The sequence below is a fragment of the Neovison vison genome, chromosome 12 (assembly GCF_020171115.1).
Source record: "Neovison vison isolate M4711 chromosome 12, ASM_NN_V1, whole genome shotgun sequence".
NCBI lineage: Eukaryota > Metazoa > Chordata > Mammalia > Carnivora > Mustelidae > Neogale > Neogale vison.
The window spans coordinates 136,266,304-136,293,538 of NC_058102.1; the positions used below are offsets into that span (position 1 = coordinate 136,266,304).

General features: G+C 38.1%; 2 protein-coding genes across 6 annotated transcripts in view; one reads left to right on the plus strand and one right to left on the minus strand.

Annotated features, from left to right (window-relative positions):
• The window catches only part of MPP7 (MAGUK p55 scaffold protein 7), a 301,387-nt gene that overhangs the window by 190,370 nt on the left and 83,782 nt on the right, over window positions 1-27,235 (minus strand). For 4 of the 5 annotated variants that reach the window (XM_044228579.1, XM_044228577.1, XM_044228580.1 and 1 more), the window contains exon 2: window positions 25,291-25,452. In XM_044228579.1, coding sequence (XP_044084514.1) covers window positions 25,291-25,327 — 37 coding nt within the window. In that variant the 5' untranslated portion in view covers window positions 25,328-25,452. Of the gene's footprint in view, window positions 1-25,290; window positions 25,453-27,235 lie in introns of those variants that run through there. The other variant, XM_044228582.1, reaches the window with a different exon arrangement.
• On the plus strand, window positions 2,257-3,219 carry LOC122892297 (HLA class II histocompatibility antigen gamma chain-like). The gene has a single exon (XM_044228583.1). It carries the CDS (start codon window positions 2,328-2,330, stop codon window positions 2,973-2,975), a length of 648 nt encoding a protein of 215 aa, XP_044084518.1. The 5' UTR covers window positions 2,257-2,327; the 3' UTR covers window positions 2,976-3,219.

Below are 27,235 nucleotides of genomic sequence, written 5' to 3' on the forward strand. Positions count from 1 at the left end.
TTGCAAAGCCATTTAAACAGTGAAAAATTGTTCTACTAGAAGTGCTGAATCTCTACATTACCATTCAAGAAAAAAATGAAATAAATCAACTAGTATTCCTACATAATGAAGCCAATCCCAAATTATCTCTCTACATGCAAACTGCATTATAAAAATTCAGTCTAAGAGAAAGCTGCTATTACAAAAAAAATCCTTGCACAATATTTACAGGGGTGATTTTTCCACAATCCTCACTTCTCAAGAAGTAGCAAAGCAAGATACAGAGGCCTTAGGGCCCATAGCTTAACACATGTCCACTTCAGCTTCCTGAACAGCATTTAAAAATTCAGGAGGTTCAAATGCACTACATTGGAAAGAGAAGTTTAACATTTAATGTGAGTTCTGGCAAATAAAATATATTTTTTTAATTTTATCAATTTCAATGGCCCTGTAGGAGAGCTATTTAATTACATCTTAATGACACGAAACCCCCTTAATTTCTACTGTAACTTGAAGAACATCTTTACATGTAACCATGAATCCCTCAACTTCTCAAAGAGTCATGTCTTCTGAATGACAAATTCCGAAAGCAATATGAAGCCATTAAATACAGTGTATATTACCAGAGAGAAAAGAATTTTTAGGTAAGCTAGGAATATATGCCTATCAAAAACTGAAGTGAGGTCCCATGACTAAGTGTTTAGCAGAGTTTCAAAAGTCACCAGAATGGGTGAAAGTTCATTTCTGTGGAACTCATTAGCTGTCTCCAGCTCATTTTCCTAAGGAAAATTATGTCTTTAGGAGAAATTTCTAAGTTTCTGCCATGTAAAATAATTTTATGTCTAAATCCTCTTCGTCCCTGAATTCCCAGATCAAGTGCCCCTCCATCTTCTATCCCAAAAGCTGGCACTAAACTCCTCTGACTCTGAACTTCATCTCACTTCATCCATCTCCCCTCCCTGTAAGAAGGAGCGCAGTCCAGCTTGTTCTTGAAACACTGTGCTCAGTTCTGTAAGCATCTCCATAGAGAGGATGTCTGTCCCGCAACCTGCCGGTATGTGGGTGCTTAGTAAACACTTGCTGAGCTGATAATGAACTAATTCATAAATAAATATACCTTCCCCTTACGAACCAAGTACTGGCCTGGCATGAAGAATTTCTTAATTCAAAAAATATGATGCCTCTGGAAGTCACGGGAGCACACTGGGAAGGTCAGGCGGACACATATATATGCATAATGTATGAATACACTAGTCTCCAAAAATGTTCCTGATGCTAAAATGCATCCTGTCATAGATTTTAATTTAAAGTGCATGCTTCTACCTACGTGTTTTGATAATATTAGCATTTTTAGGGCTTTTTAAAAAAGGCATATTTTCTTTCAAAATGCAATTTGCATGCAGAAGTCTTAAAGAGACAGCCTCTCGTGTGCATTGAGGGACTGACTCTCAGAAGGCATGTGACTGATGTGATTCATACGGATTCTCAAAGTGATGTCTGGTTTGGATTTTGATCTGAATATATAGCTAGTTATAATCCCAGTTACATATATAATAATTATATATAATTATATATAATCCCAGTTTAGGATTAGGAATGTATAAGAATTACAATTTTCCTCGATCAAATGCTGGTTTTGACTTTTTGAAAATGCTTAAAAATAACCCCTTACTAGATTTTTTTTTTTTTTGGTCAGAGTCCTCTGAGCCCTCTTTTTTACTAGACCTGGACCTTGGTCCCTTGTCCTGTCTTTGGTTGGCCTCACCTAGGTTTTGTTCTTGTTTATTTTTGAGAAAAGAATATTTTACATTGAACAATTCTGCAACAACAGGGATCTGAAATCTGAAATCAAGACAATCCTTGGGGTGCTTGGGTGGCTCAGTCATTAAACATCTGCCTTTGGCTCTGGTCATGATCCCAGGGTCCGCATCAGGCTCCCTGCTCAGCAGGAAGTCTGCTTCTCCCTCTCCTGTTCCCCCTGCTTGTGTTCCCTTGCTCACTGTGTCTCTCTCTGTCAAATAAATAAAATCTTAAATAAAAAAAAAAAAAGACAATCCTTAATAAATCCATAGGTCACTCGAACTGTCAATAAACCTTTTTAGGACTAAACCCTAAGATTATGCTCAGATTTAAAAAAGAAAAAAAGCAAGTTGCCTTTTGGGACAATGAAGAGTATTTATTAACACAAACCTAGCAATTTGGCTAATTTTAATCAGCATCATATGCACACAAACATATAAAGAAAACTGGGCTATAAAAATAACCTCCTGGAGACACCCAGGCAGCGGTGGAGGCAGCAGCAGCAGCAGGAGCAGCAGGAAGTGTGGGGAAGTCCAGAGGCCAGAACCATGGAAGACCAGCGCGACCTCATCTCCAACCATGAGCAGCTGCCCATGCTGGGCCAGCGCCCCAGTGCCCCAGAGAGCAAGTGCAGTCGAGGAGCTCTGTACACAGGCTTTTCTGTCCTGGTGGCTCTGCTCCTGGCTGGCCAGGCCACCACCGCCTACTTCCTGTACCAGCAGCAGGGCAGGCTGGACAAGCTGACCGTCACCTCACAGAACCTGCAGCTGGAGAATCTGCGCATGAAGCTTCCCAAACCTCCCAAGCCTTTGCACAAGATGAGGGTTGCCACCCCCATGCTGATGCAGGCGCTGCCCATGCCAGACCTGCTCCAGGAGCCCTTGCAGAATGCCACCAAGTATGGCAATATGACACAGGACCACGTGATGCATGTGCTTCTGGAGACCAACCCCCTAAAGGTGTACCCGAAGCTGAAGGGGAGCTTCCCAGAGAACCTGAAACACCTTAAGAACACCATGGGGCCCCTGGACTGGAAGGTCTTTGAGAGCTGGATGTATCAGTGGCTCCTGTTCGAAATGAGCAAGAACTCCCTGGAGAATAAGCCTGAGGTTCCACTAAAAGAGCCACTGGACATGGAAGACCTGTCATCCAGGCTGGGTATGACCAAGCAGGACCTGGGTCAAGTGGCCGTGTGAGAAGAGCAGATGCTGACGCCAGCACACAGCCCGCCCTGCATGGCCACTGCCTCCTTGCTCCCCTCCATCCCCCAACCCTAGCCCGTCTTCTCCTCTCACACACTGCTCCCACACTCACTGTCTCCCACTCTGCGCCGCCTTGCGGGACACCCTGGCTCCTGGCTCTCCATCATCCTTAGATACCAGTCACGTCAGGGAACACAGATTTAATGATGCAGGAGGGCCCTGTGGCCCGACCCCCCATCGATCAGCAGAAACGTGTGGCCCAAGGCGGTAGACTAGGAGGTACGTGCTATGGGAGCTTCAGCCTCCAACACGGGAGCCCCAAGATCCAGGCGCACGGATGACACGGAGGGTGCACGGAGAAGAGACAGTGCTCCCCCACACCCAACATGTCTGCCCTTTTGACCTTGCCTTTCTAGCCTGTTTAGCTGGGGGAACGAGCCACCCTTCCCCTCTCTAGCAGCACACCCAGAAGAACCAGCCTCTTTACCACACCCCCCACCCTGCCCACCCCTTCCCTGTGTGCAGCCAAGCTTATCACTGGCCCTCAAGGCCACAGCTCGGAGAATAAAAGGTAGTAAGTAGGACAAAAAAAAAAAAAAAAAAGAAAAAAGAACCTCCTGATGTACCTACTCTTATTTCCTAAGAAGACCAGCAAGAAATATTCCCTTTAATTTAAATGTCATTTAATGTGACATGTTTTCCCAATCAAGAAGCTGCTGTGAGACCAAGGAGAGACACTTTTCAAATTGCTAACTGGGCTCCAAGCCTCAGAGGAAACAGTGCAAAAGAACAGATTATTTTTCTTTTCTTTTCTTTTCTTTTAAATTGATTGATTTTGATTGAACAGATTAATTCTTGTTTCCTAATGTGCAGACCACTGAGCATTACAGGGTCCAGTGGTCTCTCATGAGGCCCACTGGTAGTTTCCACTGGCAACTCAGCACTACTGAAGGAAAAAAAAAAATCAAGTAGAATTTTTTTCAGCTGGGTTTGAATTTGCAAGAGGATTATGATGTCTGCATGAGTATTTCATAAGGCTGTGCCAGGGCTGCCAAGGCTATGCTTGTTGGAGTTCTTTATTAACTTCCACAGCATTTGCTGATCACCCTTGTGTTTGGAAAATTTACACTACACAACTATATCAAGTCATACACTCAATTAATTAAAATAGAAGAAAGACTTAAGATGAGTTCATAGAAGCCTTATCATTGACAAGAGTAATACAGGGGTACCTGGGGGGCTCTGTCGCTTAAGCGTCTGACTCTTGGTTTTGGCTGAGGTCATGATCTCAGGGTCATGAGATGGAGCCCTGCATCAGGCTCTGTGCTCAGTGGGGAGTCTGCCAAGATTCTCTCTCCTGCTCCTTCTACCCTCCCCCCACTCCCTCTCGGTCTAAAACAAAATCAATTAAAAAAAAAAAAAAAAGAAAATACTAAACAAACATAGGGATTCCCATCTTCTGAATAATTATGATCTAAGCCCAAACATTAAAAAGTTATGGGAAAAGAGACATTTGATATTCACCAATAAACTGATAGTGTAAATACCAGCTCTCATTTAAACATTCTTTCCCACCTGACCCGTGCTACGTACACGGTCCTTGGTTTTTATCTTGGATGCCATAAACGTCACTACAAAAATACAGGACTTCGCTAGGCTGGCGGAAGTAATGTTGAGGAGCTGCTAAACCCTGAGCAATGACTGTGGTGACTGAAAGAGGTCTGCTAATCAACAACTGAGAAAAATATAACACCCAGACAATACATTTCACTTCCAAAGGGAACAATGAGAATACCAAATTTTAAAAATGAACAAAACCCAAATACTACTGAAGAAACTAAAGACTTCAAATGTTTTTCTTAAAATGCTCTTTTTATTACCCCACTGCAAAAGTCAAAAGGCTATTATAAAATGTAGTCGGCAATATTAGGACAACAAAGGAATACGCCAGCAGGATGGATTACATTTATGCTAAGAATTAGCACAGTTATAACTAGAACCTACAGTGTTCTTAATTACATTTAAAATATGATCACAATTTATATTTCCTTTTTCTAGATAAAGTTCTGATCGCTTTTCCACCCCACCATTTTCTTGCTCTTTTCGTACTCTATTTTTTTTAAAAGATTTTATTTATTTATTTGACAGACAGAGATCACAAGTAGGCAGAGAAGCAGGCAGACAGAGAGGAAGGGAAGCAGGCCCCCCGCCGAGCAGAGAGCCCGATGTGGGACTCGATCCCAGGACCCTGAGATCATGACCTGAGCCGAAGGCAGCGGCTCAACCCACTGAGCCACCCAGGCGCCCCTTTTCGTACTCTATTTAATGTCAATTTTAATTGGCCCTTACCTGCTATCTATTATTACTAAATAAGATGGACCTCAGAATAATATCATCAATATAGAAAGTTAGCAGGATTTCAACCTTAATTGATAGTGAATGCTACCCATGCTAGAAGTGGAACTAAAAATGCACTTATTTCACAAAGACAACCAAAAAATAAGCCACCAAAACAAAGTCAGAATACAAAGCCCAATAATAAGCATTAGGTTTTATTTAACCTGAGAGGTAACTTCCCCTATCCCCAGTGCTTTGCGAGTTAAGAAATGCTGATAAACAGTGTCATGAAGCCACCAAAGTTTTCTAATAATTTTTAAACTAAGGACACTGACCTCTTTTGCCAACTGTTTTCAGATAAACCACAAACTAATGCTAGAGGATAAAAACTGATAGTCACTAAAAACAGAAATGGAAACAATACTAGGACAACCAGATTTCTACATGTGAAAGAATTAACTCAGATCCCTATCTCACACCATACACAAAAATTAACTCAAATTTTACATTTTTTTAAAAGATTTTATTTAATTATTTGTCAGAGAGAGAGAGAGAGAGAGCCTGCACAAGCAGGGGAAGCAGAAGGCAGAGGGAGAAGCAGGCTCCCCACTGAGCAGGGCTTGATGTGAGGCTTGATCCAAGGACCCCGGGATCATGACCTGAGCCAAAGGCAGATGCTTAACTGACTGAGCCACCCAGGTGTCCCTTAACTCAAATTTTAAATCAAGGGATAAACCCTCATAACCCTGGATTCGGCAACAGATTTTTAGATATGCCCCCAAGAGCATAAGCAACACAAGAAAAAATGGACACTGATCTTCATCAAAATTACAATTTTTGTACAAAGGATATTATAAGGAAAGTAAAAAGATAACCTACACAACGGGGAAAAAAATTGGAAGCTGAAAATCTGATAAGGGTTTAATATCCAAAATATATAAAGAACTCTAAAATTCAACAACAAAATGGCAATTTAATAATAAAAAGAAAATGGGCAAAGGACTTTAACAGACATTCCTCCAAATAAGATATACAGATGGCCAAAGAGCACATGAAAAGATGCTCAACATCACTGGTCATTAGGGAAATGCAAATCAAAACCACAATGAAGTATTATTTCACACCTACTAGAATGGCTATAATCAAAAATTACAGAATGTAATAAGTAGTGATAAGGATATGGCGAAATCAGAACCCTCCTACAATGCTGGTAGGAATGTAAAATGGGGCAGACTCCATGGAAACATTTTGATGGTTTCACACAAACCTAATACAGAATTATTATATAAGCAGGAATTTCAGCTCCTCGGTATATACCCAGAAGAACTGAAATTGGGGGCTCAAAACAGATATTCGTACAGCAATGTACACTGCAGCATTACTCACAGTAGCCAAAAGGTGGAAACACACAAGGGTCCATCAACAGATAAATGAATAAACAACACACACAGTGGAATATTATTCAACCGTAAAGGAGAATGAAATTCTGACATGCTACAACATGGATGAAACTTGAAAACATTACATGAAGTGGTATAGTTACAAAATGACGAATATCGTGTAATTCCACTTCCATGAAATATTTAAAACAGTTGAAATCTAGGGACAAAGAATGGAAGTTGTCTGCAGCTGGGAGTTGGGGAACAAGTGAACTTACTGCTTAGGAGACACAAAGTTTCTGTTGGACTCATGAAAAGCTTTTCGAAATAGACAGGGGTGATGTTTACATGACATTCTGAATATATCTAATGCCACTAAACTGTACAACTAAAATAGTAAAAATGGCAAATTTATATGTTTACATGACATTCTGAATATATCTAATGCCACTAAACTGTACAACTAAAATAGTAAAAATGGCAAATTTTGTATTCTACCTTAAAGAAAAACTTAAAAATAAAAATATATGTACATTCTGAGACATTGCTCTCCTTATAGCTAAAACAGAAATCACACTACTGCCATTAAGATTATAAAGCGAGTATCAAAATGAAAAACAAATACTACATAATGAACGAAAATTACTGGCTAAATTCCTATACAAAACTGCTGCATATACAAAGTTCTGTACAATGCCATGAGATACAAAGTACTCAGCAACTTCTTTACATAGCATTTGTGTAAAGACCAAGATATAATCACAATGACATGATGTATGAAATCTAATGACCACAGTATAACCAACAGAATTTAATGTATGTATCCCCCTCTATAAATGGTGTAGTCTGATTTACCTGCTTCTTTTGTGTATAAACTGTTAACTGTCTCCAATTAATAGTGTTTACTGAAGGTGACTTTTGTACTGAAGTATACTTCAGTACAAAGTATCCTACTGTTATTACCTGTTGTAATAAATAAAGGCATGCATTTGAAAAACAAACAAAAAAAAAAGAAATGCCTTCTGGACTTTTTTTTTTTTTTGAAAGATTTTATTTATTTATTTCACAGAGAGAGAGAGAGAGAGAGAGGGAACACAGCAGGGGGAATGGGAGAGGTAGAAGCAGGCCTCCCCCTGAGCAGGGAGCCAGATGCAGGGCTGGATCCCAGGACTCTGGTCTGGGATCATGACTTAAGGACTGTGCCACCCAGGTGCCCCTGGACTTTTTGTAACAGCAAGAGCATGCAAGATAGAAGAGTAATTGCTAACATATAGTATGAGAGCAGATATTTACCTTACAAATAAACTAATAGCACAGAAGTAGAAACACACCGTGAAATGTGTTTCACTGTGAAAAAATGCCACTGAGTGATTTTTCTATTTAACACTGAAAAATCCAAACTACATGCAGAAGCCTTTTTCACCTCATACAGAAATACCTAATCAGCAGTAACAAGGCCAAGAATAAGAGTCCTGATTCAATTTAAGGAACACAAGCTCTGTGTACTACCAAAAAAAAAAAAGAAAAATTTGTAATCAAATGCTAATTTACACACCACTTTTCGTTCATACAGAACAGCTAACTGTCAGCCACATGCCTAATGATCCTGATTTGCTGTAGAAAAGAACTGCAGAAATAAAAATATGGTCAATTCAAACTTGCAGAGTATACTTAATTTTGGAAACAATTTGAAGACTTTGCACTTTGAAGACTTTGCTTTTCCACAATGAAACATATGCATTATCAAAAAGGAAAAATAATTCACCTTTTAAATGAAAGATGAGAACAAAACATTTGTATGACACTGGCAAGGCCAATAAAGTCCATTTTTGTTATTTCAAAAGGATTCAGTTGAGTGGTTGGGTTATGGACATTGGGGAAGGTATGTATTATGGTGAGTGGTGTGAAGTGTAAACCTGGAGATTCACAGACCTGTACCCCTGGGACCAATAATACACTGTATGCTAATAAAAATTTTTTTAAATTTAAAAGAAAAAAGGTTTCTGTTAATGGCATACTGCAGTGATATATTCAAAACCTTTCTCTTTTCTTCCTTCCTTTCTTTCTTTCCTTCTTTCTTTCCTTCTTTCTTTCTTTCTTTCTTTCTTTCTTTCTTTCTTTCTTTCTTTCTTTTTTCTTTCACATATAGATCACAAGTAGGGAGAGAGGCAGGCAGAGAGAGAGGGGGAAGCAGGCTCCCTGCCAAGCAGAGAGCCCGATTCGGGACTTGATCCCAGGATGCTGGCTTTAACCCACTGAGCCACCCAGGCACCCCTCAAAACCTTTCTTAATTTGAATCTCTTGTTCTAAGGATCAAAGTTCATGATTTTGATGGTGGAAATAAGGTTAACCAGATTTCCTAAGACAGGCCAACTGCACAGACAGTTTGAATGCTGGCCAAACATTTTTAAAAGAACTAAACAGAACTTATTTTAAAAATATATGTATGGGGGCACCTGGGTGGCTCAGTGGGTTAAAGCCTCAGCCTTCAGCTCAGGTCATGATCCCAGGGTCCTGGGATCGAGCCCCACGTCAGGCTCTCTGCTCAGCAGGGAGCCTGCTTCCCTTCCTCTCTCTCTGGCTGCCTCTCTGCCTACCTGTGATCTCTGTCTGTCAAATAAATAAATAAAATCTTTAAAAAAAAAAAAAAAAAAAATATATATATATATATATATGGATGGATGTACTGAAGTCTTAAAAACAGCCAGAGAAAGAACATGGTTTGAAAGATTACTTCAGAAACGAGATCCTGACAGCTGACTTCTAAATACCAACTTTAAAGATATAATTTCATCATCATCTTTCATTATGCTGAAAACAGATGAATCAGTAACAATAGCCAACCAAGCACTCTTTGCTTAGTAAAAATACCTTCCAAGAATAGAGGCAAACAGGGAGGTAATTCAAGATAGTGACATAAAAAACCATTAACCCCCCTCCCCCCAGCAGACACAATAAAGCTACAGCTGCATCTAAAACAACTACCTCTGAGAAGAACCTGGAAACGAGCTGGACAGCTGCTCCACAACAAAGGATAAGAAACCACACTGAGACAGTTAAGAGAGAAAAAGACACACTCTCACTAAAAACCCCAACCCCCATGTGAAAGCCCACAGAGGAGGGGGGCTCACAAATACAGAACTCCTCCCTGGGGAGGGATCTGTGCTACACCTCAGGCACCCTAACCCTTAGGCCCTGTACCAGAAAGACAGCCCCCCAAACATCTGGCTTTGAAAACCAATGGCGCTTACATCCAGGAGAGTCACAGGGCTGTAGTGAATAGAGTCTCTTCCAGGGCTCACACTCAGGCTCATTTAACTCAGGACCCAGTGCAAAAGTATCAGTCTGAAAAGAGCCTAGACCATATGTGAAGGAGTTTCATTTGCTAATCTTAAAGCATGCACCAGAAGTGCAAAAGCCTACTCAGATTCCCTCCAACAACAGAGACTCTGGAGGGTGCCATTTTTATGTTCTTTCTCTACCTTGCTATTGCCAATGCTGGCAGGAGCTATTTTTGTATTCTCAAAGAATTCTGCATTCTAGGACCTCCTCCCTCTCCACACAGTGCCACAGCTCTGCCAGAAGCAGCAGGCCAGTGCCCTGACCCCTACTGATACTCCCACTGCCAGAGGCCCCCAGTCAGCAGGTGCATGCAACCCACACAGGGGATGCCTGCTGAGTAGAAGACTCTGGTGGCCAGGGTGGATTGTGTTTCTGAGCCCCACGGGTCTAAAATAATTGGAGATACAGAAAGAGACAATGAAAAACGAAGGCAAAGTAAAATAATCAGAATGATCACCCAGACAGGAATACCCCTTCAAGACTAGAAGAGATAGCTCTTTCACCTAACACAAAGACTAATACAAAGACAGGCAAAATGAGGAAACACAAACATGTTCCCAATGAAAGACCAGGATTAAACCCTGGGGCGGGGAGGAAAAAAAAAGAACTTCAATGAAATGGAGTTAAATGATTTCCCTAATAGAGAGTTCAAAGAAATAGTCATAAACATGCTCACTGAACTCAGGAAAAGAATGGATGAACACAGAGAGGACTTAAAAATATAGAAAATACATGACAGTAGCAAAGAGAAGTCATAGACCTAAAGAATAATTTAAAAAATACACTAGAGGGATTCAAAAACAGAACAGGTAAAGCAGAAGAATCAGTAATCTGGAAGAAATGGCAGTAAAAAGAGGAGAAGAAGAAAAAATAATTTTAAAAAGTGAAAATAACTTAGGGCCTTTAGGACACCATCATGCAGAACAGCAATTGCTTATAGGAATCTAGCAGAAGACCGAGGAAAAAAGGCAGAAAACTTATTTGAAGAAACAATGGCTAAAAACTTCCCTAACCTGAACAAGGAAACAAATTTTCAGATCCAGGAAGCCCAGAGAAATCCAAACAAGATAAAACAAAACAAACAAAATCCATACCAAAACACATTCTAATTAAAATGGAAAAAGTTGAGAGAGTATCTTTTTTTTTTTTTTTTTAATTTATTTGACAGACAAGAGATCACAAGTAGGCAGAGAGGCAGGCAGAGAGAGAGAGGAAGGGAAGTAGGCTCCCCGCCGAGCAGAGAGCCAGTTGCGGGCTTGATCCCAGGACCCTGGGATCATGACCTGAGCTGAAGGCAGAGGCTTTAACCCACTGAGCCACCCAGGCACCTCTTGAGAGAGTATCTTGAAAGCAACAAGAGAAAAACTTGTTATATACAAGGAAACTTCTATAAGACTTTAGATGTATTATACCATCCACTCTGGCAAGCAAAAAGCTGAAAATAAAAACTTCCAACTGAGATTAATCTATCCAGTAAGGTTATCATTCAGAATTGAAAGACAGAGGAGGTTCCCAGATAAGCAAAAGCTAAAAGGGTTCATAACCACTAAACTGTCCCTACAAGAAATACTAAAGGAACTTCTTTAGGCTGAAAAGAAACTAACTAGCAGTAAGAAAACATGAAAGAAGAAATCTCACTACAAAGGTAAATATATAGTAAAGGAAGTAGATTAATCACATATAAAGCTAGCATGAAGGTTAAAAGAAAAAAAGAACTAAATATAACTAACCACCATAACTAGAGATAGGCAAAATTTTAAAAATGTAAAAATTACATCAAAAATATAAAATATGGGGAGGATGGAAAGTAAAAATGCAGTTTTAGAATTTAGCATTCAAATTTAATTTGCTACCAACTTAAAAGAGACCATAATATATGTGCTTTTACATGTGAGCTTCACAGTAACAAAGAGCAAAACTTATGGTAAATATGCAATAGATAATGAAAAAGGAATCTAAACATAACAGTACGGTCATCAAACCACAAGAGAAAAAAAAAGAGAAAAAGAAAGGAACAAGGAGAAACTACAAAGTAGCCAAAAACAAACAACAAAATGGGTATAAGGACATACCTACCAATAATTACTCTAAGTGTAAATGGACTAAATTCTCCAATTAAAAGATACAGAGTGGCTGAATAGATAAAAACAAAACCCACCTATAGGCTGCCTACAAGATACTCATTTCAGAGGTAAGGACTAATGTGTGCAGACTGAAAGTGAAGGGACAGAAAAAGAGATTTCATGCAAATGGAAACCAGAAGAAAGCTCAGCAGCTATATTTATATCAGAAAAAAACAGACTTCAAAACAAGGTCTGTAATAAAATACAAAGATGGGAATTACCTAATAATAAAGGAGATCAATCCAACAAGAAGATACAACATTTGCAAATTTTACTTATAACACAGAAGCACCTAAATATATGAATTAAATATCTGTATACATTCTGGAGAAATTGACAGCAATACACAACGTAGGGAACTTTAATACTTATATCAATGAATAGATCATCCAGACAGAAAAATCATTTTTTTTAAATTATCTTTAAATGGCATATTAGACCCAGATGGACTTAACAGACCTATACAGAACATTCTACCCAAAAGGAGAATATACATTCTTCTCAGGTGCACATGAAACAATCTCCAGGATAGACCATATAGGAGGCCACAAAACAAATCTCAATAAATTTAAGATTGGAATTTATTAAGCATCTCTTCTGGCCACAATGGAATGAAGTTAAAAATCAATTACAAGAAGGAAACAGAAAAAATCACAAGTACATGAAGATTAAACATCTGAACAACCAATAGATCAACAAAGAAATCAAAAAGAATTTTTCAAAAGAATACCTTAATACAAATTAAAATGGAAATACAACATACCAAAATCTATGGATACACACAAAAGCAGTTGTACAGGAACATCTATAGCAATACAGGCCTACATCAAGAAACAAGAAACGATGTAACTTAACACCCAAAGCAACTAGAAAAAAAAGAGCCAGGAGTAGAAGGAAGGAAATAATAAGTATCAGAGCAAAAATAAATGAGAAAACTAAAAAGATAATAGAAAAGATCAATGAAACTAAGAGCTGGATCTCTGAGAAGATAAATTGGTAAAGACCAGAATGACTAAGGAAAAGGAGGACTAATACAAATAAAATCAGTAAAGAGAAAGGAGAAATTACAAGTGATATCAAAGAAATACAAAGGACTTTAAGAGAATACTATAAACAATTATACACTAACCAACTAGACAACCTAGAAGGAACGGTAACTCCTAGAAACATACAATCTTCCAAGACTGGTCATGAACAAACAGAAAATCTTATTAGACCAATTACTAGTATGGACACTGAATCCATAATCAAAAAAATCTAAAACAAAAGAACAGATGACTTTCACTGGAAAGTTCTACCAAACATCCAAAGATTTGATATCTTATTATTCTCAAATTCTTCCCAAAAAATTGAAGAAAAGGGAATGCTCCCAAACTCATTTTATGAGGCCAGTGTTACCCTGATACCAAAACCAGAAAAGAGGGGGAAAAAGTTAGCAGACCAAATTCAACAATACATCAAAATGTCATAAGCCATGATAAAGTGAGATTTGTAGATGGTTCAACATCTACAAATCAATCAACCACCATTAACAAAATGAAGGATAAAAACCATAGAATTATCTCAATAAATGAGGAGGCGCATTTAACAAAATTCAACATCATTTATGGTTAAAAAAAAAAAACTCAACAAAGTGGGTATAGACAAAATGTACCTCAACATATAAGACCATACATGACAAGCCCACAGCTTGGATCATACTGAACAGGAAAAAGCTTCCCACTTTTAAGATTAGGAACAAGGCTAGGATGCCCAGCCTCAGCACTTTTATTCAACACAGTATTGGAAGTCTTAGCCCCAGCAATCAGTCAGGAAAAAGAAATTGGAATCCAAATTGTAAAGGAAGAAGTAAACCACCACTATTTGTGGATAACACAATTTTATACATAGAAAACCCTAAAGACTCCAGGAAAAAGATTGTTAGAATAAAAGAATTCAGTAAAGTTGCATGTACAAAACTGATATACAAAATTCTGTTGCATTTGTGTCCACCAACAAAAAAAATATCAGGAAGAGAAATTAAGAAAACAAATCCCATTTAGAATTGCATTAAAAAAATACCCAAGAATAAATTTCACCAAGGAGGTGAAGGATCTATACCCTGAAACCTAAAGGATGCTGAGAAGAGATGACACAAATAAATAGAAATAAATTCCATGCTCATGGACTGAAAAACATTGCAAATTAACTAAAGCAATTAGACTCACTGCAATTCCTATCAAAATTCCAATGGCATTTTTCACAGAAACAAAACAGCCCCAATATTTGTATAGAACCACAAAAGATCCTGAATACCGAAAGCAAATCTTGAGAAAGAAGAACAAGTTGGGAGACATCACACCCCCCAAATTCAAGCGATAGTATCTAAAAACTAAAGTAATTAAAATGTATGGTATTAGCATAAAAAAACACACAGATCACGGGGACAGAACAGAGAGTCCAGAAAAAAAGCCCAAGCATACATGGCCCATTACTTTATAACAAAAGAGGCAAAAATATTCAATGGGGAAAGGACAGTCTCTTCAATAAATGGTGCTGGGAAAACTAGAGAGCTAGTTTTCATTCATCCCAGAATGAAACTGGACCACTACCTTACACCGTACATGGAAATTAACTCAAAATGGACCAAAGACTTAAATGAAAGACCTGAAATCATAGAACTCCTAAAGAAAACATGGGTGGTAAACTGTTTGACATCACTCTTGGAGATTTTTTTTTTTAAATATAATTCCAAAGGCAGTGGCAACAAAATGCAAAACTAAATAAATGGGACTACATAAAACTCAAAAGTTCCTGCACAGCAAAGAAAACCATCAACAAAATAAAAGAGGCAATCTACCGAATGGGAGAAGAACTTGCGATTCATATCCAATAGGGGTTAACACCCAAAATATATTTTAAAAATTCATAAAGCTCAGTATCAACAAGAAACAAACAATTCGATTTTTTTAAAAAATGGGCAGAGGATCGGAATAGACATTTTTTTCCAAAGAAGACATACAGATCGCCAACAAGCACGTGAAAAGATGCTCAACATCACTAATCATCAGGGAAATGCAAATCAAAATCACAATAAGGTATCCTTTCACACCTGTGAGAATGGCTATTATCAAAAAGATAAGAAATAACAGGTGTTGACTATGGGCAAAGGAGAGCCTTGCGCACTACTGGTGAGGTTATAAATTGGTATAGCCACTACAGAAAACAAGTCTGGAAAAGAGTAAAAAAATTAAAAATAGAACTCGCATATGATCCAGCAATTCAACTTTTGGGTATTTATCCAAAGAAAAACTAATTCGGAAAGATACATGTGTCCCTATGTTCACTGCGCATTATTTACAATAGTCAAGATAAGGAAATAACCAAAGTGCCCTATGAGGGATGAATGGAAAAAAAGTTACACACACACACACACACACACACACACAGGAATAGTGCTCAGTCATAATAAATAAATAAATAAATAAATAAAATCTAGCCATTTGCAACTTGTATGAACCTTGAGGGCATTGTGCTAAATGGAAAAAAGTCACACAGAGAAAGACAAGTACCATATGATTTCCCTTGAATCTGAAATCTAAAAAACAAACAAAAGTCAGAGATTCAGAGAATACACTAGTAGTTGCCAGAAGGGAAAGGAATAGGGAGGGGGGGTGAAATGGGTGAAGGGAATCAAGAGGTACAAACTTCCAGTTATAAAATGAACTCATGTACAGCAAGGTGACTATAGTCAATAATACTGTATTGCAAATTTGGAAGTTTGCCTGAAGAAAATAAATCTTAAAAGTTCTCAGCACAAGAAAAAAAAAATGGTGTGACTTTGCATGAAGAGAGATGTTAACTAAATAAAACTTAATGTAGTGATCGTTCTGCCATGTACACGAATGTCAAATCATTATGCTGTATACCTTATCTCGATTATACTTTAATAAAATAAAAAGAAATGAAGAGAAATAAGAACATGTTCTGATATGCTGAAAGACATAGTTTGAGAGCCATAAACCTTCAATTTAGTAGATTCTAAAGCTTTTTTTTTCTTTTACTTTAAACAGGTGAAACATAATCCTGTCTGAGAATGCTTGAGTTGTAAGATGGAGAGCAGAACAAACAAAATGGTCATATGTGAGGAACTCTAAATGAATACTGACAATATAAAGCAAAATAAGAATGTCTTCAATGTTGTGGGGTGTTGTTTTTTGTTTTTTGTTTTTTCTGAGAGAGAGAATTAAAATACAAGACACAATAGCACTTAAATTGGGAGGGAAGTATACAGAGTAAAAGTGTTCTAAGTTTCCCCGGGATATTTTTCAAAAGACAATAAAGGTACAGATTAAGACAGGATTTTATAATAAAGGATTCATGTCATAATTTCTAAGGTAGCCACTAGAAGAACAGAATGTGTTAACTTCAAAACTGTACATGGGGAAAACCAAAATGAAAAACGAAAACCCTAATCAATCCCAAAGAAGACATAACAGAAAAAGCAGCTTACAAATTTCAGGACAAGAAAACACAAAATACGTTAGATTCAAAATTTTAAAAATCAGACATTATAATTAAGTGTACTGAGCAAACTCTAGTTAAAAGCAAAGACTGTCCAACTTGTACCTCAGAAAGCTCCAACTTAAAGTAATTCATGAAAGCTCTAATACAGCAGGAATACAGAAAAGTTGACAATAAAAGGATAGGAAAAGATATACCATGCAAATGTTAACAGAAAAGACATTTACTTTTAAATAAAATGTATTAAAAAGTATAAATGTATTAACTCACAAGCAAAACAAATTTGTATTTAATAACAATTTTAAATATATACAACAAAAACTGAACCAAAGTGCAAGAAAAAAAAAAAACAGTCATAAAGGAAAACTTTTCACAATATTTCTCTTGGTAACTGAGAATAAACAAACAAAAACCAGTAAAAACAGAATATTTGAATAACTTTACAAACCTGACCTACAGACACAGATAGACAAATATACTCAATGATTGCAGAGTATGCCTTCTTTTTAGACACAGGATACTTAAAAATACTGATTATATAGTTGGCCATAAAGCCTAAACAAATTTCAGAGGACTAGAATAATGCAAATTAAGTCTTCTCACCTCAAAGCTATTAAGGTAGAAATCAGGAAAAAAGATAAATTAAAAATTCTTATTTGTAAATTCAAGAAAATTCTAAATAACCAATCACAAAATAATTCCAAGGTAATAAAACCAGGACCTAAGGAGAAATAGCCTTACATGAAGAAAAGAAGAAGGTTGAACATTTATGAATATTCCTAACTATTAAAAGAGGGGTGCCTGGGTGGCTCAGTCAGTTAAGCAACTGCCTTCGGCTCAGGTCATGGTCCCAGAGTCCTGGAATTAAGTCCCACTTCGGGCTCCCTGCTCTCCCCTCTCCTTCTATCTGCCATGTGCTCTCTATTTTCTCTCTAGAGAGAGAAAAAAATAATAAATCAAATAAATAAGAAAATCTTTTAAAAAAACTAGAAAAAGAATTTTTTAAAAAATGAAAAATAAATGAAAAAAATGAAATAAAAATTAATACACCATGAAGAACATTAATAAGGCCAAAAGTTTTATATCTAAAAAGAATAATGAAATTGCCCAAACTCCAGCAGTATTAAGGAAAGAAAGGACAATAAATACCAATATCAGAACCAAAAAGAAAAAAATTAACATAGAAACTGCACATACGTAACACTATAAGCAACTTTTTCAGTAATTTGAAAATTTAGGTGAAATGGACCAAGTCTTAGAACAATATAAATCATTAAAACTAACTCAAGAAGAAATAGAAAGCCTGAACATTCCTGGAATCTTTAGAATAGTTACCCATATTCTTATCAAAAAGAAAGTGTCTGGGCCCAAGTAACCTAAACAGGTTAAGTTCAACTAAAGGACAAAGTAATTTCAGTTTTTCAAAAAATTGTCCACAGAGGAGTAAAGATTTCTCCCAACTCACTACCTGAGGCTAACATGATGTTGTGGAAATCTGATGAGAGAGAATGAGAAAGTAAAATTACAGGCTGAAGTCACTCATAGAAAGGCATGTAACAGTTATAAAATATGTACCAATGAAATCCAGCAGAGTATATGAAAAGGGTAATAAATCATGAACAAATTGGGTTTCTCTCTAAAATATAAGTTGGTTTAATAGTCAAAAATCCATTTCAAAAAAGTCAACAGCCAATGAAATTTGCTATGCTGAGATTCACAGGAAACAAATCACATGATTGTTATAATAAATAAATAAAAAGCACCTGACAATGTTCAATGGCTAGTCATTTAAAAAGTCATTGTGCAAACTAAGAATAAATGGTAACTTCCATAATCTAGTAAAGGGCACAGATGAAAAAATTCTAGAGCAAATAAGACAAAGAAGAAATGCTGAAATAATGTCTTTTGAAATCCAGAACTTTAAAAACAAAGATGTTCACAGTCACCACTGAAATTCGACAGAGTAATGAAGGTTCCAGATGGTTACACAGAAGAGGGAGGAAGAGTCTTTATTACATCATGGTGGGACAACTGGATACCCACATGGGAAAAATTATTATGAGTCTAACTTCACACCTTACAAAAACTAGAGTATCAAAATCAAACAAAAAACTAGAGTATCAAAATCAAAATGGAAAAGGGAATAACTTTTTGATCACAAGTTAAGAAACTATTTCATGAATACAGTTCAGAAATCACTAACCTAAAGGAAAATGGTGCTCAACTAGCAACTTCTGCATACATAATAGGGGAGGCCAGCACAAAGAATGAGAAGACAAGCCACAGAGCAAGAGAAGGGGGTTGTAACACACAGAATTACTCCAATTCGTACACTATAATCCCCTTTCTAAAGTTCAACAAGCATTTTATTTATTTTTTTAAAAGATTTTATTTATTTATTTGACAGAAGAAATCACAAGTAGGCAGAGAGACAGGCAGAGAGAGCGAGGAGGAAGCAGGCTCCCCGCTGAGCAGAGAGCCCGATGTGGGGCTCGATCCCAGGACCTTGGGATCATGACCTGAGCTGAAGGCAGAGGCTTTAACCCACTGAGCCACCCAGGCGCCCCTCAACAAGCATTTTAAGCAAACATTTTGTTTTAATGTTTAAAACAAACATTTGTTTTAAATGTTTAAAATAAACATTTTGTTTTAATGGGTTTTTTTGTTTTGTTTTGTTTTGTTTTGTTTTGTTTTGTTTTAAATGTCCACCCATAAGGAGGTTGAGGAGATTGTGAATGGGAAGAAATATACAGGTTACTTTCAGGATGCTTGATATTTTTTTTTAAGATTTTAATTTAATTTTATTTTTGCAGTGTTCCAAGATTGTTTATGCACCATGATTTCTTGAACCAGATGGTGATCCCATAGCTATTGGCATTATAACCAGTTTTAAAACTGTCTTATAAAAGTTATGTGTATTTCTGTGTACATAATACATATTAAATGATGTTTGAAAAAAAATCACACTTAATGAATTTATAAAACTAGAAATAACACAGGTACTATGCTCGAAAGGAATGATTCCATAAGATTAACAACAGAATGGTACTATCAGAGGAATAAAAAACAAAGCCAACTCTCTAGTTGATCAAAGTGGTTTCCCATGAGGCATAGGTTAACAATTCTGATTCTGCTTCACATGTACACTGGAACTGATTATGTAAATGGATGGTAGATGGTCACAGCCAGGTTTCTCACTGTTAAGAATGGGAGTTTACAAAGAAGCGGGGGAAAGGACCTAAAATGACCCACTCGTTAATGAATCAGAGTTGACGACATCAATAAGAATTTATGTTTAGCCAAGTCTAGTTACAGCTGATTGCACACAAAAATGTTTATAACATGTGTATCTACATGGATTAGTGTACACGCGTGTATTTCTTTGCTCTGCCGGATGAGAGCACCTAAAGTAACAACACTCTTAACAATGGGCAAACCATCACCCAGATCCTGGGTCCTAATCCCATTCCCCAGGAAAAGGCACTAGGGCTCCCGGAGAAATGCAAGTCCAGGACTGGAGCACTATAAAAAGAGCCTGGGACACCTTGCAGTGTCAAAAGCAAGGAACTGTTAAAACTAAACAAGTAAGCCCACACTGATGGGAGCCGACTGAAAGGGCTCCCAACACCCAAAAATGGAACATTCTGAACAACAAAATAAATTTAGTATTGCATTATAACTCAAAATATCAATCAATATCCATGAGCCCACACTGATATGAATAAATGATTGATTAAATAAATGGTAGAAGAGAGACAAAATATGCCAAAGCTATTATACAGATCGTTTGCTTCTAAAGGAGGGGAGCATAACACACTACTCTAGTGGGGGCTGCACAGACAGACCTCCTGGCATGCAGTACAGGATGGAAAGAATGGGAAAAGATGAAGGGGAAATGAGAATGGGAAAAGGGAGAAACTTCACAATGGAGAAACAGGACAAATACTGCTTTACCCTGTTGGCCAACATCGACAGTCATAGGTCAAGATGACAGTATATATTCTTACCCCTGATACAATAACAATGGTACTTTACATCAGACAAACTCCAAGAGAGGGGAGTTCCATAACACATCTGACTAGTACTTGTAGAAGGGTCAAGGTCACCAAAGACAAGGAAAGTCTGAAAAACCTTCAGAGCCAAGAAGAGCCCAATGAAATTACACATACACACAATGTATTATATATAGAGATTAATATACAACATATATACAAAAGGAAAACAGAGAATATCTGAATAAAGTATAGACAGACTGTAGTTAATAACAGTGTATCAGTATTGATTCACTAACTGAAATGAATGTACCAAACTAAGGTAAGATGTTAATAATCAGCGAAAACAAGGTATAAGGTGTACTTGGACTTTTTACTATCTTCATAATCTTTCTGTAAATCTGAAATTGCTCTGAAACATAAGGTCCATTAAAATTATTTTTTAAAAGCCAAGAAAGCCCAGAATGTATATGCAATATTGGTGTACAACAGAGGGGATATTACAATTTTATGTGGAAAGGACAAACTACTGAATTAAGTGATTTGGAGACCACTGGCTATTCACGTGGGAAATAAAATTAGAATACGACTTCATTCCACATATAAATCACAGTTGGACTAAAATTCCAAAGGTATAAAAATTAACTATCTTCATTATCAGAAGAAAATCTTAGAGAACATCTTCATGACCTTGCAGTAGGTAGGAAAGCATGAGGGGGGGCAAGAAAAACCATTAACCATAGAGAAAAGATTGATTTGTCTACATAAAAGTTATCAACTTCAATAAATGAAATGATACTATTTAAGAACAAAAGGACAAACAGTTGACCAGTAAAAATGATGTTCAACCTAAAATGCTCCATAAAATACATTATACAAATAAAGACATTCTGTAAAAATGTTAAGAAAATGATAATCAATAGAAAAAAGGAAAGGATATGAACTGACACATCAGAGGAACAAATGGCCATTCAACAAATGGAATTATGTTCAGTATCAATAGTAATGCACACTTAACACTTAAGATACCATGTTTTACACATTTTTCCCATGGGGGGAAAGTATAAAGGCTTGTGGTATTGAAGCTCAGCAAAAACACAGGGGAAGGAATCCTTAAGGCACTGTCCACGGGACACTGAGTGCTTCAGTCACTCTGGGGGACAATTTGGCAACATCCATTCAAGCTTTACATCTTTTCTTCCAAAATATAACAAAAGAAGCAAATCCAAGTCTTTCGTCAACAGAAGTATGGTTCACTGAATTGTGATATTATGGAAAAGTATGCCTTGGTTTACTAGAATGAGGTAGAAAATAAATAAAATCTTAAAAAGTGGGGGGCGGGGGGGCCTGGGTGGCTCAGTGGGTTAAAGCCTCTGCCTTCGGCTCAGGTCATGATTCCCAGGGTCCTGGGATGGAGTCCCTCATTGAGCCTCTGCTCAGCAGGGAACCTGCTTCCCTCCCCACCCCCCCCACCTACTTATGATCTCTGTCTGTCAAATAAATAAATAAAATCTTTAAAAAAGAAAAAAGAATGAGGTAGATATACAGAGGTATGTACAGATAGAAAGTTATAAAGATACACACGTGTGCACACTCGCACACACACACCCCATGGAAATACAGTTCTGAGACATTACTTGATATAGGAAAGAACTTTATAGAACAACCCTGAGTATGACAGAATCTGATTAAAAAGTAAAGAACAAAACAACCTAAAACAGTATTATTTCTGGACATCAATATATAACTGCTGAATGTACAGAACGTTCTTGAAGGATATTCATCAAACGGAGAAAGAAAATGAGATTGAGGGCAGGGTAAGGGTGGGTAAAACTTTCTTTCCCTTTTTATCTACACATCTTTGACAAGGAGGATGTTTTTATGGATTCCTTGTGTAATTAAACACTTTTTTCCTTAGTGAAATAAGTAGAAAGGGGAGGGGGAGAAATGGCCTAAGTTTTACACCGAAAGTATTTGGAAGTAGTTTCCCATGTTGAGTACTATGGGCACTGGAGCAGCTGTGAGCCACTCTCTCCTGCTGCATGAGCATCTGCTCTTCGGTTATGCTCTCCAGCTCAGTGCCCTGGAGAGAAGTTGCTAAGCAACACTGTCTAGGGTGAGAAAGACCCCTGACTGGTAAACTGTATCTGGTCTGCAAGGAAATACAAGGGAACAGTAAGGGTCTCCTGCGTGCACCACGCACTACAGCTTCCCTGAACGCTGGAGCTTCTCTTGCAACAGGCACGTCTTCTCTGCTAGACTGTAACCCTGCTGGGACATATGGGTCAAAAAAGATCACAAAGCCAGGTGTGAGTCACACGGGCACTTGAGATTTGCACAATGTGAGCCAGCTACGTGGGGAAAGTCCTTTTCCAATTCTGAGTAGCCTCTGCTATTTTTATGAGTGACCCTTCGACTGCCCCCATGAACTACAAATACTCCATTTTATGAACAACAAATACTCCATTTTAATCATTCCTCAAGATAGCTGTAAGCAACAATATTTTGCATTCAATTAAATCAAGGCATTTTTGGCAAACAGCAAGGCATAAAACTTACTCACTACACAACAGCAGTAAATTTATGGTTCGAATAAATTTCGTCTATAATTTCCCAAACCACTATGGAAAGCTAAATCATTCATTTTATATAGTAGAACACAATGTGGGACTATATAAAAACTAAAATGAAGCAAAAAATTTTTTTCCAAAGGACCTGGCTTCCAAGCCAATGTCTTGAGAAAAAAAGAATTTTTATGTATTTGAAAATCAAAATCACTTCCTAAGAAAAACTAATCCTCAGTGTAAATTACAGTGGAAAAAAATCATTACAGATGGATAAAGATGAGAAAAAACTTGCCAAAAGGTAGGTACGGATATGCCTGATAGAGCAAGGAAGGGTAACTCCAAATTTGTGGCTCAGCTTTGAAAAATGACGGTGCCAGTAACTGCCCACATCGAAGACTGCCATCGCGCTGCTTACAGAACGGCACTGGCTTAAACCAAATTCAAGACAGTCAATGCAACACACAGAACATTTAGTCACACCCTATGCCACTTCTTTTGAGGGGGTCTTAAAAATGCAAGGCGTAGGGGCACCTGCGTGGCTCAGTGGGTTAAAGCCTCTGCCTGTGGCTCAGGTCATGATCCCAGCGTCCTGGGATCCAGCCCCACATTGGGCTCTCTGCTCCCCAGAGAGCCTGCTTCCTCCTCTCTCTCTCTCTGCCTGCTTCTCTGCCTACTTGTGATCTCTGTCAAAAAAATAAATAAAATCTTTAAAAAAATAAAATGCAAGGTGTAGCTTCCCATCCCTGCTCACATTCTGTTCTAATAGTTCGTCGAAAGGTCCACGAATTTTTTTTTTTTAAGTGCTGATTTTCACACTTATAAATACAGAAAACAAGCTGATGGTTGCCAGAGGGGAGGCGGCTGGGAAGATCGGCAAAATGGGGGAAGAGGCGTGGGAGACGCAGGCGTCTAGGGATGGGATGAATGAGCCCCGGGAGCTTAAAGGCACAGCATAAGGAATACAGTCAATGACACTGTAACAGTGTTGGGTCGCGACGGATGGCAGCTACACTTGTGGGCCGCACAGCATAACCTACAGAGAAGCTGAATCACTACTCTATACACCTGAAGCTAACGTAACATTGTGTGTTGACCAAACTTAAAAAAAAAAAAAAATTAACTAATGAATTAAAATTTCTTTTAGATGAAAAATAAAAAGTGCTGATCCCAGAAAAAAACTTCAAAGGGGGCACCAACCTCCCTCACATACCTCCCTAAAACAGGTCAGGAGGACAGGATTCTGCACACACATACATACATACAGGAGTTTCTTCTCTTTCTTGGAACCCTTTATTCCAAGTACCACTAAATCTCACCACTGATGATGAGGTGAACTATGTTTGTTTGTTTTAACTGAAACCCTTAACAACATATGTCAACTTCAGACTAGTATTTTGACCTGTGAGGATAGGAAGAAAGAAAATGCCAGAATGGTACACAGAGACTGTGTTTCATTTCTTTTTTGTTGTTGTTATTTTGTTTTAAAGATTTTATTCAATTATTTGACAGAGACACAGCGAGAGAGCGAACACAAGCAGGGGGAGTGGGAGAGGGAGAAGCAGGCTTCCCACTGAGCAGGGAGCCCGATTTGGGGCTCGATCCCAGAACCCAGGGATCATGACCTGAGCTGAAGGCAGATGCATAATGCTGAGCCACCCAGGCGTCCTTGTTTCATTTCTTAAAAAAGTGAGGGGTCTGAAGTATGGCAGAAAAGTTCATACCTGTTATCAAATCTGAGTGAAGGATAATAAGACTATCACTGTATTTGGCACGCTTTTTTGTATGCTTTAAAACATTCAATTGTTTTTTAAAAAAAAAAGCACTTTAAATGCATGGTAGTATTCCAAAAGGCAAGGCCGTAGGAGGGCATCATCACAAGCCACCAGGTCCTTTGACAACTCTTATCTTGGAAGGATGCATGGGAGTTGATTTTGTGCCCCTCGCGCAGGTTCCAGAAAAACAAGCCTGACCCATCTGTGCTCACTTAAAGCGATGCGGTTCTTCCCGGTGAACAAGAAAACTTCAGTAACGATGCACGGAAACCCGCCCCTCATGGGTTCACATACCTGCATCGCTCCCGGATCCTGTCGACAAGGCTGGCATGATGCACGCCACAGGCCGGGACAGCACACCCCAGACACCCGCCACTTAGAAAGCCACGGAGAATTCCAGTCCAGTGGCCTGCAGCCACACTGTCCACCAAGATTTATATCTCAAGCAGGCCGTTTCTAAAAAAAGAAGAAAAACACTTTAAAAATAGTAATAGGGAAGGGGACTAAATTGCAACGTTCTATAACTAATTCAGAGTTCTTATTCCAACACGCTTCACCGTTCTTCCAAATCTGTCTACACGCTAGATGCACCTAGGGAGAAGGGTGAGAGTTTTTGAATTGGATGTGAAATTTCTAGTTAAAACCACGAAAGCTCCTCCTGCATGTATCAAGGCTTCCAGAAAGATTTTTGCAGTTGGTCTGAGGGCTGCTGAGTACAGATTAAGAACGTAAAGAAGGTTTTGGGATTTTTTTAAGATTTTATTTATTTATTTGACAGAGATCACAAGCAGGCAGAGAGGCAGGCGGAGAGGAGGAAGCAGGCTCCCTGCTGAGCAGAGAGTCCGATGCGAGGCTCCATCCCAGGACCCTGGGATCATGACCTGAGCTGAAGGCAGAGGCTTTAACCCACTGAGCCACCCAGGCGCCCCGTAAAGAAGGTTCTTCACACCAGTGCTATTCTAAGATGCTCTCAATCGATTACTGTGATTCCACGCTATATTTCTAATGCAGAACGGAGGCTCTGTTGATGGTCCACGACTTACAAACACACTTGTGATTTGTTAACCAGCTCATCCTAACACGCCACTGCCAAGTCCTCTAACTGAACTACTAGAGAAACTACTAGAACTGAAAATGTTAGGGAGTCGCAGAAGTGTTAGCAATCTAAATGAGGCCTCCCGGTCCATGCTAATACACAAAAGTCAGTTCTTCCAGTAAAAAGCTAAGCTTGATGCACTGCGAAAAAATACCAATTTTTTTCAAAAGTTGTTTTAACTACGGGTTATCCTGCCATAAGCAGGAAGGCACTGTTGCCTCCTATCGGAAGAGCAAGGACTCCAGAGTTTGGCCTAATCTTTCAACCTGCTAAACCGTGATCTTGGAGGATGTATTTGATCTTACTGCACCTTCACCTCTGGCTATACGAATGGAGATAACAACAATTTAGAATTGTTTGATAATTAAATACGCTAAGACTGACAACACACCGTCTGGCATGTGACCAGCGAACAAGAAATGCTGGCTCTTGTGACTGGAGCTGTTTAATTCAGGCAATGAGATTATAAAATGAAAACATAAAAGAAAGTAGCGAGATTAAAATTTACGCTGGCCTGACACCTACGAGAAGGCCATGTGGTTTAAATTGGGACCACTGCTGCCTAATAACGGAAAATACACTCCATTTACATTTTTTAAGAAATCAGAAGACCCGCGCAATGTGTTTAAGTCCATTTTTAATGCATTTTCCCCTAGTTCTCTATAAAGCAAATTCAGTAATTTAAAAGCATATTTTAACATATATTAACAAGAAAAACAGACATTATAAACACTCGAAAAACTGGCTCACTTCAACCCGTAAAGCCCTTAAATTGCTGATTCATATTACAGAATAAGGAATAACGGACTTGCCAAATTTCACTTGAAAAGTCTGAGCTGCAAAATTCTATTAAAACCTTCTAAATTAGCTTTTTAACTATCAAAGCAAATGTTAGTATGAAAAAATTCACTAAAGTGACTATCTTGAACCAAACTAAAGCAGTGGCCTGCATTTTGTTTCATATTACAAGGGTTGATAAAGTATGCAGAGAAGACTGTTAACTGAAATTATGAGGGCAGTTATTTTAAAAACCAAATAAACTCTAAATCACGAAGCTAAAAATAAGTGAGAAAGACAAAGTTCATTAATGCCCATCTCTGAGGCTATTTTTCCCAATAATTTTAAGAGGCAACTCTGCTTTGC

What these genes read in the sequence shown, in the direction of transcription:
- LOC122892297 (XM_044228583.1), top strand. Translation starts at nt 2,328, where the DNA reads ATGGAAGACCAGCGCGACCTCATCTCCAACCATGAGCAGCTGCCCATG.